The sequence below is a fragment of the Brachyhypopomus gauderio genome, unplaced genomic scaffold, assembly GCF_052324685.1.
Source record: "Brachyhypopomus gauderio isolate BG-103 unplaced genomic scaffold, BGAUD_0.2 sc218, whole genome shotgun sequence".
Classification (NCBI taxonomy): domain Eukaryota; kingdom Metazoa; phylum Chordata; class Actinopteri; order Gymnotiformes; family Hypopomidae; genus Brachyhypopomus; species Brachyhypopomus gauderio.
Window position 1 is genome coordinate 174,364 of NW_027507039.1, and position 18,706 is coordinate 193,069.

The 18,706-nt window shown below is 45.8% G+C and overlaps 1 protein-coding gene across 1 annotated transcript in view; it reads right to left on the minus strand.

Moving 5' to 3' along the window:
• Nucleotides 1-18,706, minus strand: part of LOC143503133 (uncharacterized) — a gene marked incomplete at its 5' end in the record, with an annotated part of 44,031 nt that overhangs the window by 23,693 nt on the left and 1,632 nt on the right. The window contains 9 exons of the mRNA XM_076995576.1: nt 940-1,023; nt 1,765-2,451; nt 3,247-3,321; nt 3,397-4,046; nt 4,119-8,664; nt 9,286-10,145; nt 13,243-13,321; nt 14,227-15,128; nt 17,310-18,548. Of these exons, the coding sequence (XP_076851691.1) occupies nt 940-1,023; nt 1,765-2,451; nt 3,247-3,321; nt 3,397-4,046; nt 4,119-8,664; nt 9,286-10,145; nt 13,243-13,321; nt 14,227-15,128; nt 17,310-18,548 (9,122 nt within the window). The remainder of the gene's footprint in view (nt 1-939; nt 1,024-1,764; nt 2,452-3,246; nt 3,322-3,396; nt 4,047-4,118; nt 8,665-9,285; nt 10,146-13,242; nt 13,322-14,226; nt 15,129-17,309; nt 18,549-18,706) is intronic.

Here is an 18,706-nt window from a genome sequence, read left to right on the forward strand (position 1 = left end):
TGTTGATGTGGCTGAAGATGTTGTCTCAGTTGATGTAGTTGAAGGGGCCAGTGTTGAAGTTGTATGGGGTGTGGATGTACTTGTGGTGCTCAAAGATGTTGGAGACGTTGATGTGGCTGAAGATGTTGTCTCAGTTGATGTAGTGGAAGTGGCTAGTGTGGAAGTTGTTGGAGAGATTGTTGATGTGGCCGTAGAAGTTGTCTCTGCTGAAGTTGCTGTTGAAGGGGCCAGTGTTGAAGATATTTGTGGTGTGGATGTACTTGTGGTGCTCAAAGTTGTTGGAGACGTTGATGTGGCTGAAGATGTTGTCTCAGTTGATGTTGTAGTTGAAGGGGCCAGTGTTGAAGTTGTATGGGGTGTGGATGTACTTGTGGTGCTCAAAGATGTTGGAGACGTTGTTGATGTGGTTGAAGATGTTGTCTCAGTTGATGTTGTAGTGGAAGGGGCTAGTGTGGAAGTTGTTGGAAAGATTGTTGATGTGGCCGTAGAAGTTGTCTTTGCTGAAGTTGCTGTTGAAGGGGCCAGTGTTGAAGATATTTGTGGTGTGGATGTACTTGTGGTGCTCAAAGTTGTTGGAGACGTTGTTGATGTGGCTGAAGATGTTGTCTCAGTTGATGTTGTACTTGAAGGGGCCAGTGTTGAAGATGTTTGTGGTGTGGATGTACGTGTGCTGCTCAAATTTATTGGAGATGTTGTTGATGTGGCTGTAGATGTCTCAGCTGATGTTGTACTTGAAGGGGCCAATGTTGAAGTTGTTTGTGGTGTGGATGTACTTGTGGTGCTCACAGTTGTTGGAGACGTTGTTGATGTGGCTGAAAATGTTGTCTCAGTTGATGTAGTTGAAGGGGCCAGTGTTGAAGTTGTATGGGGTGTGGATGTACTTGAGGTGCTCACAGTTGGAGACATTGTTGGTGTGGCTGAAGATGTTGTCTCAGTTGATGTTGTAGTGGAAGGGGCCAGTGTTGAAGTTGTTGGAGAGGTTGTTGATGTGGCTGTAGATGTCTCAGCTGAAGTTGTAGTTGAAGGGGCCAGTGTTGAAGTTGTTTGTGGTGTGGATGTACTTTTGTTGCTCAAAGTTGTTGGAGACGTTGTAGATATGGCTGAAGATGTTGTCTCAGTTGATGTAGTTGAAGGGGCCAGTGTTGAAGTTGTATGGGGTGTGGATGTACTTGTGGTGCTCAAAGATGTTGGAGACGTTGTTGATGTGGTTGAAGATGTTGTCTCAGTTGATGTTGTAGTGGAAGGGGCTAGTGTGGAAGTTGTTGGAGAGGTTGTTGATGTGGCTGTAGATGTCTCAGCTGAAGTTGTAGTTGAAGGGGCCAGTGTTGAAGTTGTTTGTGGTGTGGATGTACTTGTGCTGCTCAAAGTTGTTGGAGACTTTGTTGATGTGGCTGAAGATGTCTCATTTGATGTTGTAGTTGAAGGGGCCAGTGTTGAAGTTGTTTGTGGTGTGGATGTACTTGTGGTGCTCAAATTTGTTGGAGACGTTGTTGATGTGGCTGAAGATGTTGTCTCAGTTGATGTTGTACTTGAAGGGGCCAGTGTTGAAGTTGTTTGTGGTGTGGATGTACGTGTGCTGCTCAAATTTGTTGGAGACGTTGTTGATGTGGCTGTAGATGTCTCAGCTGATGTTGTACTTGAAGGGGCCAGTGTTGAAGTTGTTTGTGGTGTGGATGTACTTGTGGTGCTCAAAGTTGTTGGAGATGTTGTTGATGTGGCTGAAGATGTTGTCTCAGTTGATGTAGTTGAAGGGGCCAGTGTTGAAGTTGTATGGGGTGTGGATGTACTTGTGGTGCTCAAAGATGTTGGAGACGTTGATGTGGCTGAAGATGTTGTCTCAGTTGATGTAGTGGAAGTGGCTAGTGTGGAAGTTGTTGGAGAGATTGTTGATGTGGCCGTAGAAGTTGTCTCTGCTGAAGTTGCTGTTGAAGGGGCCAGTGTTGAAGATATTTGTGGTGTGGATGTACTTGTGGTGCTCAAAGTTGTTGGAGACGTTGATGTGGCTGAAGATGTTGTCTCAGTTGATGTTGTAGTTGAAGGGGCCAGTGTTGAAGTTGTATGGGGTGTGGATGTACTTGTGGTGCTCAAAGATGTTGGAGACGTTGTTGATGTGGTTGAAGATGTTGTCTCAGTTGATGTTGTAGTGGAAGGGGCTAGTGTGGAAGTTGTTGGAAAGATTGTTGATGTGGCCGTAGAAGTTGTCTTTGCTGAAGTTGCTGTTGAAGGGGCCAGTGTTGAAGATATTTGTGGTGTGGATGTACTTGTGGTGCTCAAAGTTGTTGGAGACGTTGTTGATGTGGCTGAAGATGTTGTCTCAGTTGATGTTGTACTTGAAGGGGCCAGTGTTGAAGATGTTTGTGGTGTGGATGTACGTGTGCTGCTCAAATTTGTTGGAGAGGTTGTTGATGTGGCTGTAGATGTCTCAGCTGAAGTTGTAGTTGAAGGGGCCAGTGTTGAAGTTGTTTGTGGTGTGGATGTACGTGTGCTGCTCAAATTTATTGGAGACGTTGTTGATGTGGCTGTAGATGTCTCAGTTGATGTTGTACTTGAAGGGGCCAGTGTTGAAGTTGTTTGTGGTGTGGATGTACTTGTGGTGCTCAAAGTTGTTGGAGACATTGTTGTTGTGGCAGAAAATGTTGTCTCAGTTGATGTAGTGGAAGGGGCCAGTGTTGAAGTTGTATGGGGTGTGGATGTACTTGAGGTGCTCACAGTTGTTGGAGACATTGTTGGTGTGGCTGAAGATGTTGTCTCAGTTGATGTTGTAGTGGAAGGGGCCAGTGTTGAAGTTGTTGGAGAGGTTGTTGATGTGGATGTAGATGTCTCAGCTGAAGTTGTAGTTGAAGGGGCCAGTGTTGAAGTTGTTTGTGGTGTGGATGTACTTTTGTTGCTCAAAGTTGTTGGAGACGTTGTAGATGTGGCTGAAGATGTTGTCTCAGTTGATGTAGTTGAAGGGGCCAGTGTTGAAGTTGTTTGTGGTGTGGATGTACTTGTGCTGCTCAAAGTTGTTGGAGACTTTGTTGATGTGGCTGAAGATGTCTCATTTGATGTTGTAGTTGAAGGGGCCAGTGTTGAAGATATTTGTGGTGTGGATGTACTTGTGGTGCTCAAAGTTGTTGGAGACGTTGTTGATGTGGCTGAAGATGTTGTCTCAGTTGATGTTGTACTTGAAGGGGCCAGTGTTGAAGTTGTTTGTGGTGTGGATGTACGTGTGCTGCTCAAATTTGTTGGAGACGTTGTTGATGTGGCTGTAGATGTCTCAGCTGATGTTGTACTTGAAGGGGCCAGTGTTGAAGTTGTTTGTGGTGTGGATGTACTTGTGGTGCTCAAAGTTGTTGGAGACGTTGTTGATGTGGCTGAAGATGTTGTCTCAGTTGATGTAGTTGAAGGGGCCAGTGTTGAAGTTGTATGGGGTGTGGATGTACTTGTGGTGCTCAAAGATGTTGGAGACGTTGATGTGGCTGAAGATGTTGTCTCAGTTGATGTAGTGGAAGTGGCTAGTGTGGAAGTTGTTGGAGAGATTGTTGATTTGGCCGTAGAAGTTGTCTCTGCTGAAGTTGCTGTTGAAGGGGCCAGTGTTGAAGATATTTGTGGTGTGGATGTACTTGTGGTGCTCAAAGTTGTTGGAGACGTTGATGTGGCTGAAGATGTTGTCTCAGTTGATGTTGTAGTTGAAGGGGCCAGTGTTGAAGTTGTTGGAGAGATTGTTGATGTGGCCGTAGAAGTTGTCTTTGCTGAAGTTGCTGTTGAAGGGGCCAGTGTTGAAGATATTTGTGGTGTGGATGTACTTGTGGTGCTCAAAGTTGTTGGAGACGTTGTTGATGTGGCTGAAGATGTTGTCCCAGTTGATGTTGTAGTTGAATAGGCCAGTGTTGAAGTTGTATGTGGTGTGGATGTACTTGTGCTGCTCAAAGTTGTTGGAGACGTTGTTGATGTGGCTGAAGATGTTGTCTCAGTTGATGTTGTACTTGAAGGGGCAAGTGTTGAAGTTGTTTGTGGTGTGGATGTACGTGTGCTGCTCAAATTTGTTGGAGACATTGTTGATGTGGCTGAAGATGTTGTCTCAGTTGATGTTGTACTTGAAGTGGCCAGTGTTGAAGTTGTTTGTGGTGTAGATGTACTGGTGTTGCTCAAAGTTTTTGGAGTGCTTGTTGTTGTGGATAAAGTGTTTGTCTCAGCTGAAGTTGAAGTTGAAGGGGCCAATGTGGAAGTTGTTGGAGAGGTTGTTGATGTGGCCATAGATGTTGTCTCAGCTGAAGTTGTATTTGAAGGGACCAGTGTTGAAGTTGTTTGTGGTGTGGATGTACTTGTGGTGCTCAAAGTTGTTGGTAAGGAGCCAGTGGTTGTCTCAGCTGAAGTTGTAGTTGAAGGGGCCAGTGATGAAGTTGTTGGGGAGGCTGTTGATGTGGCCGTAGATGTTGTCTCAGCCGAAGTTGTAGTTGAAGTGGCAAGTGATGAAGTAGTTGGAGAGGTTGTTGATGTGGCTGTAAATGTTGTTTCAGCTGAAGTTGTAGTTGAAGTGGCCAGTGTTGAAGTTGTTTGTGGTGTGGATGTACTTGTGGTGCTCAAAGTTGTTGGTAAGGAGCCAGTGGTTGTCTCAGCTGAAGTTGAAGTTGAAGGGGCCAATGTGGAAGTTGTTGGAGAGGTTGTTGATGTGGCCGTAGATGTTGTCTCAGCTGAAGTTGTATTTGAAGGGACCAGTGTTGAAGTTGTTTGTGGTGTGGATGTACTTGTGGTGCTCAAAGTTGTTGGTAAGGAGCCAGTGGTTGTCTCAGCTGAAGTTGAAGTTGAAGGGGCGAGTGTAGAAGTTGTTGGAGAGGCTGTTGATGTGGCTGTAAATGTTGTCTCAGCTGAGGTTGTAGTTGAAGGGGCCAATGTGGAAGTTGTTGGAGAGGTTGTTGATGTGGCCGTAGATGTTGTCTCAGCTGAAGTTGTATTTGAAGGGACCAGTGTTGAAGTTGTTTGTGGTGTGGATGCACTGGTGGTGCTCAAAGTTGTACTTGTTGTTGGTAAGGAGCCAGTGGTTGTCTCAGTTGAAGGTATAGTTGAAGAGGCCAGTGATAAAGTTGTTGGAGATGCTGTTGATGTGGCCGTAGATGTTGTCTCAGCTAAAATTGTAGATGAAGGGGCCAGTGTTGAAGTTGTTGGTGTGGCTGATGATGACGTCTCAGTTGAAGTTGTAGTTGAAGTTGTAGTTGAAGTGGCCAGTGTTGAAGTTGTTTGTGGTGTGGATGCACTTGTGGTGCTCAAAGTTGTTGTAGTTGTTGGTAAGGAGCCAGTGGTTGTCTCAGCTGAATTTATAGTTGAAGAGGCCAGTGATGAAGTTGTTGGAGATGCTTTTGATGTGGTCGTAGATGTTGCCTCAGCTGAAGTTGTAGATGAAGGGGCCAGTGTTGAAGTTTTTGGAGAGGTTGTTGACAGGACTGCAGATGTTGTCACAGCCAAAGTTGTAGTTGGAGTGATGAGTTTTGAAGTTGTTTGTTGTGTGGATGTAGTTGTGCTCAAAGTTGTTGGAGTGCTTGTTGGTGTGGATGAAGTGGTTGTCTCAGCTGAAGTTGTAGTTGAAGGGGCCAGTGATGAAGTTGTTGGGGAGGCTGTTGATGTGGCCATAGATGTTGTCTCAGCTGAAGTTGTAGTTGAATTGGCCAGTGTTGAAGTTGTTTGTGGTGTGGATGCACTGGTGGTGCTCAAACTAATTGTAATTGTTGGTATGGAGCCAGTGGTTGTCTCAGCTGAAGGTATAGTTGAAGGGGCCAGTGATGAAGTCGTTGGAGAGGATGTTGATGTGGCCACAGATGTTGTCTCAGCTGAAGTTGTAGTTGAAGGGACCAGTGATGAAGTTGTTGGAGAGGCTGTTGATGTGGCCGTAGATGTTGTCTCAGCTGAAGTTGAAGTTGAAGTGGCCAGTGTTGAAGTAGTTGGAGAGGTTGTTGATGTGGCCGTAGATGTTGTTTCAGCTGAAGTTGTATTTGAAGAGGCCAGTGTTGAAGGTGTTTGTGGTGTCGGTGCTCTGGCTGTGCTCAAAGATGTAGTTGTTGGTAAGGAGCCAGTGGTTGTCTCAGCTGAAGGTATAGTTGAAGGGGCCAGTGTTGAAGTTGTTGGAGAGATTGTTTGTGTGGCTGATGATGATGTCTCAGTTGACGTTACAGTTGAAGTGGCCAGTGTTGAAGTTGTTTGTTGTGTGGATGCACTGGTGGTGCTCAAAGTTGTACTTGTTGTTGGTAAGGAGCCAGTGGTTGTCTCAGCTGAAGGTATAGTTGAAGAGGCCAGTGATAAAGTTGTTGGAGATGCTGTTGATGTGGCCGTAGATGTTGTCTCAGCTAAAATTGTAGATGAAGGGGCCAGTGTTGAAGTTGTTGGTGTGGCTGATGATGACGTCTCAGTTGAAGTTGTAGTTGAAGTTGTAGTTGAAGTGGCCAGTGTTGAAGTTGTTTGTGGTGTGGATGCACTGGTGGTGCTCAAAGTTGTTGTAGTTGTTGGTAAGGAGCCAGTGGTTGTCTCAGCTGAATTTATAGTTGAAGAGGCCAGTGATGAAGTTGTTGGAGATGCTGTTGATGTGGTCGTAGATGTTGCCTCAGCTGAAGTTGTAGATGAATGGGCCAGTGTTGAAGTTGTTGGAGAGGTTGTTGGTGTGGCTGATGATGGCGTCTCAGTTGAAGTTGTAGTTGAAGTGGCCAGTGTTGAAGTTGTTTGTGGTGTGGATGAACTGGTGGTGCTCAATGTTGTTGTTGGTAAGGAGCCAGTGGTTGTCTCAGCTGAAGGTATAGTTGACGAGGCCAGTGATGAAGTTTTTGGAGATGCTCTTGATGTGGTCGAAGATGTTGCCTCAGCTGAAGTTGTAGATGAAGGGGCCAGTGTTGAAGTTGTTGGAGAGGTTGTTGACAGGACTGCAGATGTTGTCACAGCCAAAGTTGTAGTTGGAGTGATGAGTTTTGAAGTTGTTTGTTGTGTGGAAGTAGTTGTGCTCAAAGTTGTTGGAGTGCTTGTTGGTGTGGATGAAGTGGTTGTCTCAGCTGAAGTTGTAGTTGAAGGGGCCAGTGATGAAGGTGTTGGGGAGGCTGTTGATGTGGCCGTAGATGTTGTCTCAGCTGAAGTTGTAGTTGAATTGGCCAGTGTTGAAGTTGTTTGTGGTGTGGATGCACTGGTGGTGCTCAAACTTGTTGTAATTGTTGGTATGGAGCCAGTGGTTGTCTCAGCTGAAGGTATAGTTGAAGGGGCCAGTGATGAAGTCGTTGGAGAGGTTGTTGATGTGGCCACAGATGTTGTCTCAGCTGAAGTTGTAGTTGAAGGGACCAGTGATGAAGTTGTTGGAGAGGCTGTTGATGTGGCCGTAGATGTTGTCTCAGCTGAAGTTGAAGTTGAAGTGGCCAGTGTTGAAGTAGTTGGAGAGGTTGTTGATGTGGCCGTAGATGTTGTTTCAGCTGAAGTTGTAGTTGAAGTGGCCAGTGTTGAAGGTGTTTGTGGTGTCGGTGCTCTGGCTGTGCTCAAAGATGTAGTTGTTGGTAAGGAGCCAGTGGTTGTCTCAGCTGAAGGTATAGTTGAAGGGGCCAGTGTTGAAGTTGTTGGAGAGATTGTTTGTGTGGCTGATGATGATGTCTCAGTTGACGTTACAGTTGAAGTGGCCAGTGTTGAAGTTGTTTGTTGTGTGGATGCACTGGTGGTGCTCAAAGTTGTTGTAGTTGTTGGTAAGGAGCCAGTGGTTGTCTCAGCTGCAGGTATAGTTAAGGAGGCCAGTGATGAAGTTGTTGGAGAGGCTGTTGATGTGGCTGTAGATGTTGTCTCAGCTGAAGTTGTAGATGAAGGAGCCAATACTGAAGTTGTTGGAGAGGTTGTTGGTGTGGCTGATGATGGCTTCTCAGTTGAAGTTGTAGTTGAAGTTGTAGTTGAAGTGGCCAGTGTTGAAGTTGTTTGTGGTGTGGATGCACTGGTGGTGCTCAAAGTTGTTGTAGTTGTTGGTAAGGAGCCAGTGGTTGTCTTAGCTGAATTTATAGTTGAAGAGGCCAGTGATGAAGTTGTTGGAGATGCTGTTGATGTGGTCGTAGATGTTGCCTCAGCTGAAGTTGTAGATGAAGGAGCCAATACTGAAGTTGTTGGAGAGGTTGTTGGTGTGGCTGATGATGGCGTCTCAGTTGAAGTTGTAGTTGAAGTGGCCAGTGTTGAAGTTGTTTGTGGTGTGGATGAACTGGTGGTGCTCAATGTTGTTGTTGGTAAGGAGCCAGTGGTTGTCTCAGCTGAAGGTATAGTTGACGAGGCCAGTGATGAAGTTTTTGGAGATGCTCTTGATGTGGTCGAAGATGTTGCCTCAGCTGAAGTTGTAGATGAAGGGGCCAGTGTTGAAGTTGTTGGAGAGGTTGTTGACAGGACTGCAGATGTTGTCACAGCCAAAGTTGTAGTTGGAGTGAAGAGTTTTGAAGTTGTTTGTTGTGTGGAAGTAGTTGTGCTCAAAGTTGTTGGAGTGCTTGTTGGTGTGGATGAAGTGGTTGTCTCAGCTGAAGTTGTAGTTGAAGGGGCCAGTGATGAAGGTGTTGGGGAGGCTGTTGATGTGGCCGTAGATGTTGTCTCAGCTGAAGTTGTAGTTGAATTGGCCAGTGTTGAAGTTGTTTGTGGTGTGGATGCACTGGTGGTGCTCAAACTTGTTGTAATTGTTGGTATGGAGCCAGTGGTTGTCTCAGCTGAAGGTATAGTTGAAGGGGCCAGTGATGAAGTCGTTGGAGAGGTTGTTGATGTGGCCACAGATGTTGTCTCAGCTGAAGTTGTAGTTGAAGGGACCAGTGATGAAGTTGTTGGAGAGGCTGTTGATGTGGCCGTAGATGTTGTCTCAGCTGAAGTTGAAGTTGAAGTGGCCAGTGTTGAAGTAGTTGGAGAGGTTGTTGATGTGGCCGTAGATGTTGTTTCAGCTGAAGTTGTAGTTGAAGTGGCCAGTGTTGAAGGTGTTTGTGGTGTCGGTGCTCTGGCTGTGCTCAAAGATGTAGTTGTTGGTAAGGAGCCAGTGGTTGTCTCAGCTGAAGGTATAGTTGAAGGGGCCAGTGTTGAAGTTGTTGGAGAGATTGTTTGTGTGGCTGATGATGATGTCTCAGTTGACGTTACAGTTGAAGTGGCCAGTGTTGAAGTTGTTTGTTGTGTGGATGCACTGGTGGTGCTCAAAGTTGTTGTAGTTGTTGGTAAGGAGCCAGTGGTTGTCTCAGCTGCAGGTATAGTTAAGGAGGCCAGTGATGAAGTTGTTGGAGAGGCTGTTGATGTGGCAGTAGATGTTGTCTCAGCTGAAGTTGTAGATGAAGGAGCCAATACTGAAGTTGTTGGAGAGGTTGTTGGTGTGGCTGATGATGGCTTCTCAGTTGAAGTTGTAGTTGAAGTTGTAGTTGAAGTGGCCAGTGTTGAAGTTGTTTGTGGTGTGGATGCACTGGTGGTGCTCAAAGTTGTTGTAGTTGTTGGTAAGGAGCCAGTGGTTGTCTCAGCTGAATTTATAGTTGAAGAGGCCAGTGATGAAGTTGTTGGAGATGCTGTTGATGTGGTCGTAGATGTTGCCTCAGCTGAAGTTGTAGATGAAGGAGCCAATACTGAAGTTGTTGGAGAGGTTGTTGGTGTGGCTGATGATGGCGTCTCAGTTGAAGTTGTAGTTGAAGTGGCCAGTGTTGAAGTTGTTTGTGGTGTGGATGAACTGGTGGTGCTCAATGTTGTTGTTGGTAAGGAGCCAGTGGTTGTCTCAGCTGAAGGTATAGTTGACGAGGCCAGTGATGAAGTTTTTGGAGATGCTCTTGATGTGGTCGAAGATGTTGCCTCAGCTGAAGTTGTAGATGAAGGGGCCAGTGTTGAAGTTGTTGGAGAGGTTGTTGACAGGACTGCAGATGTTGTCACAGCCAAAGTTGTAGTTGGAGTGAAGAGTTTTGAAGTTGTTTGTTGTGTGGAAGTAGTTGTGCTCAAAGTTGTTGGAGTGCTTGTTGGTGTGGATGAAGTGGTTGTCTCAGCTGAAGTTGTAGTTGAAGGGGCCAGTGATGAAGGTGTTGGGGAGGCTGTTGATGTGGCCGTAGATGTTGTCTCAGCTGAAGTTGTAGTTGAATTGGCCAGTGTTGAAGTTGTTTGTGGTGTGGATGCACTGGTGGTGCTCAAACTTGTTGTAATTGTTGGTATGGAGCCAGTGGTTGTCTCAGCTGAAGGTATAGTTGAAGGGGCCAGTGATGAAGTCGTTGGAGAGGTTGTTGATGTGGCCACAGATGTTGTCTCAGCTGAAGTTGTAGTTGAAGGGACCAGTGATGAAGTTGTTGGAGAGGCTGTTGATGTGGCCGTAGATGTTGTCTCAGCTGAAGTTGAAGTTGAAGTGGCCAGTGTTGAAGTAGTTGGAGAGGTTGTTGATGTGGCCGTAGATGTTGTTTCAGCTGAAGTTGTAGTTGAAGTGGCCAGTGTTGAAGGTGTTTGTGGTGTCGGTGCTCTGGCTGTGCTCAAAGATGTAGTTGTTGGTAAGGAGCCAGTGGTTGTCTCAGCTGAAGGTATAGTTGAAGGGGCCAGTGTTGAAGTTGTTGGAGAGATTGTTTGTGTGGCTGATGATGATGTCTCAGTTGACGTTACAGTTGAAGTGGCCAGTGTTGAAGTTGTTTGTTGTGTGGATGCACTGGTGGTGCTCAAAGTTGTTGTAGTTGTTGGTAAGGAGCCAGTGGTTGTCTCAGCTGCAGGTATAGTTAAGGAGGCCAGTGATGAAGTTGTTGGAGAGGCTGTTGATGTGGCAGTAGATGTTGTCTCAGCTGAAGTTGTAGATGAAGGAGCCAATACTGAAGTTGTTGGAGAGGTTGTTGGTGTGGCTGATGATGGCTTCTCAGTTGAAGTTGTAGTTGAAGTTGTAGTTGAAGTGGCCAGTGTTGAAGTTGTTTGTGGTGTGGATGCACTGGTGGTGCTCAAAGTTGTTGTAGTTGTTGGTAAGGAGCCAGTGGTTGTCTCAGCTGAATTTATAGTTGAAGAGGCCAGTGATGAAGTTGTTGGAGATGCTGTTGATGTGGTCGTAGATGTTGCCTCAGCTGAAGTTGTAGATGAAGGAGCCAATACTGAAGTTGTTGGAGAGGTTGTTGGTGTGGCTGATGATGGCGTCTCAGTTGAAGTTGTAGTTGAAGTGGCCAGTGTTGAAGTTGTTTGTGGTGTGGATGAACTGGTGGTGCTCAATGTTGTTGTTGGTAAGGAGCCAGTGGTTGTCTCAGCTGAAGGTATAGTTGACGAGGCCAGTGATGAAGTTTTTGGAGATGCTCTCGATGTGGTCGAAGATGTTGCCTCAGCTGAAGTTGTAGATGAAGGGGCCAGTGTTGAAGTTGTTGGAGAGGTTGTTGACAGGACTGCAGATGTTGTCACAGCCAAAGTTGTAGTTGGAGTGATGAGTTTTGAAGTTGTTTGTTGTGTGGATGTAGTTGTGCTCAAAGTTGTTGGAGTGCTTGTTGGTGTGGATGAAGTGGTTGTCTCAGCTGAAGTTGTAGTTGAAGGGGCCAGTGATGAAGGTGTTGGGGAGGCTGTTGATGTGGCCGTAGATGTTGTCTCAGCTGAAGTTGTAGTTGAATTGGCCAGTGTTGAAGTTGTTTGTGGTGTGGATGCACTGGTGGTGCTCAAACTTGTTGTAATTGTTGGTATGGAGCCAGTGGTTGTCTCAGCTGAAGGTATAGTTGAAGAGGCCAGTGATAAAGTTGTTGGAGATGCTGTTGATGTGGCCGTAGATGTTGTCTCAGCTGAAGTTGTAGTTGAATTGGCCAGTGTTGAAGTTGTTTGTGGTGTGGATGCACTGGTGGTGCTCAAACCTGTTGTAATTGTTGATATGGAGCCAGTGGTTGTCTCAGCTGAAGGTATAGTTGAAGGGGCCAGTGATGAAGTCGTTGGAGAGGTTGTTGATGTGGCCACAGATGTTGTCTCAGCTGAAGTTGTAGTTGAAGGGACCAGTGATGAAGTTGTTGGAGAGGCTGTTGATGTGGTCCTAGATGTTGTCTCAGCTGAAGTTGAAGTTGAAGTGGCCAGTGTTGAAGTAGTTGGAGAGGTTGTTGATGTGGCCGTAGATGTTTCAGCTGAAGTTGTAGTTGAAGTGGTCAGTGTTGAAGGTGTTTGTGGTGTCGGTGCTCTGGCTGTGCTCAAAGATGTAGTTGTTGGTAAGGAGCCAGTGGTTGTCTCAGCTGAAGGTATAGTTGAAGGGGCCAGTGTTGAAGTTGTTGGAGAGATTGTTTGTGTGGCTGATGATGATGTCTCAGTTGACGTTACAGTTGAAGTGGCCAGTGTTGAAGTTGTTTGTTGTGTGGATGCACTGGTGGTGCTCAAAGTTGTTGTAGTTGTTGGTAAGGAGCCAGTGGTTGTCTCAGCTGCAGGTATAGTTAAGGAGGCCAGTGATGAAGTTGTTGGAGAGGCTGTTGATGTGGCTGTAGATGTTGTCTCAGCTGAAGTTGTAGATGAAGGAGCCAATACTGAAGTTGTTGGAGAGGTTGTTGGTGTGGCTGATGATGGCTTCTCAGTTGAAGTTGTAGTTGAAGTTGTAGTTGAAGTGGCCAGTGTTGAAGTTGTTTGTGGTGTGGATGCACTGGTGGTGCTCAAAGTTGTTGTAGTTGTTGGTAAGGAGCCAGTGGTTGTCTTAGCTGAATTTATAGTTGAAGAGGCCAGTGATAAAGTTGTTGGAGATGCTGTTGATGTGGCCGTAGATGTTGTCTCAGCTAAAATTGTAGATGAAGGGGCCAGTGTTGAAGTTGTTGGTGTGGCTGATGATGACGTCTCAGTTGAAGTTGTAGTTGAAGTTGTAGTTGAAGTGGCCAGTGTTGAAGTTGTTTGTGGTGTGGATGCACTGGTGGTGCTCAAAGTTGTTGTAGTTGTTGGTAAGGAGCCAGTGGTTGTCTCAGCTGAATTTATAGTTGAAGAGGCCAGTGATGAAGTTGTTGGAGATGCTGTTGATGTGGTCGTAGATGTTGCCTCAGCTGAAGTTGTAGATGAATGGGCCAGTGTTGAAGTTGTTGGAGAGGTTGTTGGTGTGGCTGATGATGGCGTCTCAGTTGAAGTTGTAGTTGAAGTGGCCAGTGTTGAAGTTGTTTGTGGTGTGGATGAACTGGTGGTGCTCAATGTTGTTGTTGGTAAGGAGCCAGTGGTTGTCTCAGCTGAAGGTATAGTTGACGAGGCCAGTGATGAAGTTTTTGGAGATGCTCTTGATGTGGTCGAAGATGTTGCCTCAGCTGAAGTTGTAGATGAAGGGGCCAGTGTTGAAGTTGTTGGAGAGGTTGTTGACAGGACTGCAGATGTTGTCACAGCCAAAGTTGTAGTTGGAGTGATGAGTTTTGAAGTTGTTTGTTGTGTGGATGTAGTTGTGCTCAAAGTTGTTGGAGTGCTTGTTGGTGTGGATAAAGTGGTTGTCTCAGCTGAAGTTGTAGTTGAAGGGGCCAGTGATGAAGGTGTTGGGGAGGCTGTTGATGTGGCCGTAGATGTTGTCTCAGCTGAAGTTGTAGTTGAATTGGCCGGTGTTGAAGTTGTTTGTGGTGTGGATGCACTGGTGGTGCTCAAAGTTGTTGGAGACATTGTCGATGTGGCTGAAGATGTCTCAGTTGATGTTGTAGTTGAATGGGCCAGTGTTGAAGTTGTATGTGGTGTGGATGTACTTGTGGTGCTCAAAGTTGTTGGAGACGTTGTTGATGTGGCTGAAGATGTTGTCTCAGTTGATGTTGTAGTGGAAGGGGCTAGTGTGGAAGTTGTTGGAGAGATTGTTGATGTGGCCGTAGAAGTTGTCTCTGCTGAAGTTGCTGTTGAAGGGGCCAGTGTTGAAGATATTTGTGGTGTGGATGTACTTGTGGTGCTCAAAGTTGTTGGAGACGTTGATGTGGCTGAAGATGTTGTCTCAGTTGATGTTGTAGTTGAAGGGGCCAGTGTTGAAGTTGTATGTGGTGTGGATGTACTTTTGGTGCTCAAAGTTGTTGGAGACATTGTCGATGTGGCTGAAGATGTCTCAGTTGATGTTGTAGTTGAAGTGATCAGTTTTGAAGTTGTTTGTTGTGTGGATGTACTTGTGCTCAAAGTTGTTGGAGTGCTTGTTGGTGTGGATGAAGTGGTTGTCTCAGCTGAAGTTGTAGTTGAAGGGGCCAGTGATGAAGGTGTTGGAGAGGCTGTTGATGTGGCCGTAGATGTTGTTTCAGCTGAAGTTGTAGTTGAAGTGGCCAGTATTGAAGTTGTTTGTGGTGTGGATGCACTTTTGGTGCTCAAAGTTGTTGGAGACATTGTCGATGTGGCTGAAGATGTCTCAGTTGATGTTGTAGTTGAATGGGCCAGTGTTGAAGTTGTATGTGGTGTGGATGTACTTGTGGTGCTCAAAGTTGTTGGAGACGTTGTTGATGTGGCTGAAGATGTTGTCTCAGTTGATGTTGTAGTGGAAGGGGCTAGTGTGGAAGTTGTTGGAGAGATTGTTGATGTGGCCGTAGAAGTTGTCTCTGCTGAAGTTGCTGTTGAAGGGGCCAGGGTTGAAGATATTTGTGGTGTGGATGTACTTGTGGTGCTCAAAGTTGTTGGAGACGTTGTTGATGTGGCTGAAGATGTTGTCTCAGTTGATGTTGTAGTTGAAGGGGCCAGTGTTGAAGTTGTATGTGGTGTGGATGTACTTTTGGTGCTCAAAGTTGTTGGAGACATTGTCGATGTGGCTGAAGATGTCTCACTTGATGTTGTAGTTGAAGGGGCCAGTGTTGAAGTTGTACGTGGTGTGGATGTACTTGTGGTGCTCACAGTTGTTGGAGACATTGTTGGTGTGGCTGAAGATGTTGTCTCAGTTGATGTTGTAGTGGAAGGGGCCAGTGTTGAAGTTGTTGGAGAGGTTGTTGATGTGGCTGTAGATGTCTCAGCTGAAGTTGTAGTTGAAGGGGCCAGTGTTGAAGATATTTGTGGTGTGGATGTACTTGTGGTGCTCAAAGTTGTTGGAGACGTTGTTGATGTGGCTGAAGATGTTGTCTCAGTTGATGTTGTAGTTGAATAGGCCAGTGTTGAAGTTGTATGTGGTGTGGATGTACTTGTGCTGCTCAAAGTTGTTGGAGACGTTGTTGATGTGGCTGAAGATGTTGTCTCAGTTGATGTTGTACTTGAAGGGGCCAGTGTTGAAGATGTTTGTGGTGTGGATGTACGTGTGCTGCTCAAATTTGTTGGAGACGTTGATTTGGCTGAAGATGTTGTCTCAGTTGATGTTGTACTTGAAGGGGCCAATGTTGAAGTTGTTTGTGGTGTGGATGTACTTGTGGTGCTCACAGTTGTTGGAGACGTTGTTGATGTGGCTGAAAATGTTGTCTCAGTTGATGTAGTTGAAGGGGCCAGTGTTGAAGTTGTATGGGGTGTGGATGTACTTGAGGTGCTCACAGTTGGAGACATTGTTGGTGTGGCTGAAGATGTTGTCTCAGTTGATGTTGTAGTGGAAGGGGCCAGTGTTGAAGTTGTTGGAGAGGTTGTTGATGTGGCTGTAGATGTCTCAGCTGAAGTTGTAGTTGAAGGGGCCAGTGTTGAAGTTGTTTGTGGTGTGGATGTACTTTTGTTGCTCAAAGTTGTTGGAGACGTTGTAGATATGGCTGAAGATGTTGTCTCAGTTGATGTAGTTGAAGGGGCCAGTGTTGAAGTTGTATGGGGTGTGGATGTACTTGTGGTGCTCAAAGATGTTGGAGACGTTGTTGATGTGGTTGAAGATGTTTTCTCAGTTGATGTTGTAGTGGAAGGGGCTAGTGTGGAAGTTGTTGGAGAGGTTGTTGATGTGGCTGTAGATGTCTCAGCTGAAGTTGTAGTTGAAGGGGCCAGTGTTGAAGTTGTTTGTGGTGTGGATGTACTTGTGCTGCTCAAAGTTGTTGGAGACTTTGTTGATGTGGCTGAAGATGTCTCATTTGATGTTGTAGTTGAAGGGGCCAGTGTTGAAGTTGTTTGTGGTGTGGATGTACTTGTGGTGCTCAAATTTGTTGGAGACGTTGTTGATGTGGCTGAAGATGTTGTCTCAGTTGATGTTGTACTTGAAGGGGCCAGTGTTGAAGTTGTTTGTGGTGTGGATGTACGTGTGCTGCTCAAATTTGTTGGAGACGTTGTTGATGTGGCTGTAGATGTCTCAGCTGATGTTGTACTTGAAGGGGCCAGTGTTGAAGTTGTTTGTGGTGTGGATGTACTTGTGGTGCTCAAAGTTGTTGGAGATGTTGTTGATGTGGCTGAAGATGTTGTCTCAGTTGATGTAGTTGAAGGGGCCAGTGTTGAAGTTGTATGGGGTGTGGATGTACTTGTGGTGCTCAAAGATGTTGGAGACGTTGATGTGGCTGAAGATGTTGTCTCAGTTGATGTAGTGGAAGTGGCTAGTGTGGAAGTTGTTGGAGAGATTGTTGATGTGGCCGTAGAAGTTGTCTCTGCTGAAGTTGCTGTTGAAGGGGCCAGTGTTGAAGATATTTGTGGTGTGGATGTACTTGTGGTGCTCAAAGTTGTTGGAGACGTTGATGTGGCTGAAGATGTTGTCTCAGTTGATGTTGTAGTTGAAGGGGCCAGTGTTGAAGTTGTATGGGGTGTGGATGTACTTGTGGTGCTCAAAGATGTTGGAGACGTTGTTGATGTGGTTGAAGATGTTGTCTCAGTTGATGTTGTAGTGGAAGGGGCTAGTGTGGAAGTTGTTGGAAAGATTGTTGATGTGGCCGTAGAAGTTGTCTTTGCTGAAGTTGCTGTTGAAGGGGCCAGTGTTGAAGATATTTGTGGTGTGGATGTACTTGTGGTGCTCAAAGTTGTTGGAGACGTTGTTGATGTGGCTGAAGATGTTGTCTCAGTTGATGTTGTACTTGAAGGGGCCAGTGTTGAAGATGTTTGTGGTGTGGATGTACGTGTGCTGCTCAAATTTGTTGGAGACGTTGTTGATGTGGCTGAAGATGTTGTCTCAGTTGATGTTGTACTTGAAGGGGCCAGTGTTGAAGTTGTTTGTGGTGTGGATGTACGTGTGCTGCTCAAATTTATTGGAGACGTTGTTGATGTGGCTGTAGATGTCTCAGCTGATGTTGTACTTGAAGGGGCCAATGTTGAAGTTGTTTGTGGTGTGGATGTACTTGTGGTGCTCAAAGTTGTTGGAGACGTTGTTGATGTGGCTGAAAATGTTGTCTCAGTTGATGTAGTTGAAGGGGCCAGTGTTGAAGTTGTATGGGGTGTGGATGTACTTGAGGTGCTCACAGTTGTTGGAGACATTGTTGGTGTGGCTGAAGATGTTGTCTCAGTTGATGTTGTAGTGGAAGGGGCCAGTGTTGAAGTTGTTGGAGAGGTTGTTGATGTGGCTGTAGATGTCTCAGCTGAAGTTGTAGTTGAAGGGGCCAGTGTTGAAGTTGTTTGTGGTGTGGATGTACTTTTGTTGCTCAAAGTTGTTGGAGACGTTGTAGATGTGGCTGAAGATGTTGTCTCAGTTGATGTAGTTGAAGGGGCCAGTGTTGAAGTTGTATGGGGTGTGGATGTACTTGTGGTGCTCAAAGATGTTTGAGACGTTGTTGATGTGGTTGAAGATGTTGTCTCAGTTGATGTTGTAGTGGAAGGGGCTAGTGTGGAAGTTGTTGGAGAGGTTGTTGATGTGGCTGTAGATGTCTCAGCTGAAGTTGTAGTTGAAGGGGCCAGTGTTGAAGTTGTTTGTGGTGTGGATGTACTTGTGCTGCTCAAAGTTGTTGGAGACTTTGTTGATGTGGCTGAAGATGTCTCATTTGATGTTGTAGTTGAAGGGGCCAGTGTTGAAGTTGTTTGTGGTGTGGATGTACTTGTGGTGCTCAAATTTGTTGGAGACGTTGTTGATGTGGCTGAAGATGTTGTCTCAGTTGATGTTGTACTTGAAGGGGCCAGTGTTGAAGATGTTTGTGGTGTGGATGTACGTGTGCTGCTCAAATTTGTTGGAGACGTTGTTGATGTGGCTGTAGATGTCTCAGCTGATGTTGTACTTGAAGGGGCCAGTGTTGAAGTTGTTTGTGGTGTGGATGTACTTGTGGTGCTCAAAGTTGTTGGAGACGTTGTTGATGTGGCTGAAGATGTTGTCTCAGTTGATGTAGTTGAAGGGGCCAGTGTTGAAGTTGTATGGGGTGTGGATGTACTTGTGGTGCTCAAAGATGTTGGAGACGTTGATGTGGCTGAAGATGTTGTCTCAGTTGATGTAGTGGAAGTGGCTAGTGTGGAAGTTGTTGGAGAGATTGTTGATTTGGCCGTAGAAGTTGTCTCTGCTGAAGTTGCTGTTGAAGGGGCCAGTGTTGAAGATATTTGTGGTGTGGATGTACTTGTGGTGCTCAAAGTTGTTGGAGACGTTGATGTGGCTGAAGATGTTGTCTCAGTTGATGTTGTAGTTGAAGGGGCCAGTGTTGAAGTTGTATGGGGTGTGGATGTACTTGTGGTGCTCAAAGATGTTGGAGACGTTGTTGATGTGGTTGAAGATGTTGTCTCAGTTGATGTTGTAGTGGAAGGGGCTAGTGTGGAAGTTGTTGGAGAGATTGTTGATGTGGCCGTAGAAGTTGTCTTTGCTGAAGTTGCTGTTGAAGGGGCCAGTGTTGAAGATATTTGTGGTGTGGATGTACTTGTGGTGCTCAAAGTTGTTGGAGACGTTCTTGATGTGGCTGAAGATGTTGTCTCAGTTGATGTTGTAGTTGAAGAGGCCAGTGTTGAAGTTGTATGTGGTGTGGATGTACTTGTGGTGCTCACAGTTGTTGGAGACGTTGATGTGGCTGGAGATGTTGTCTCAGTTGATGTTGTAGTGGAAGGGGCCAGTGTTGAA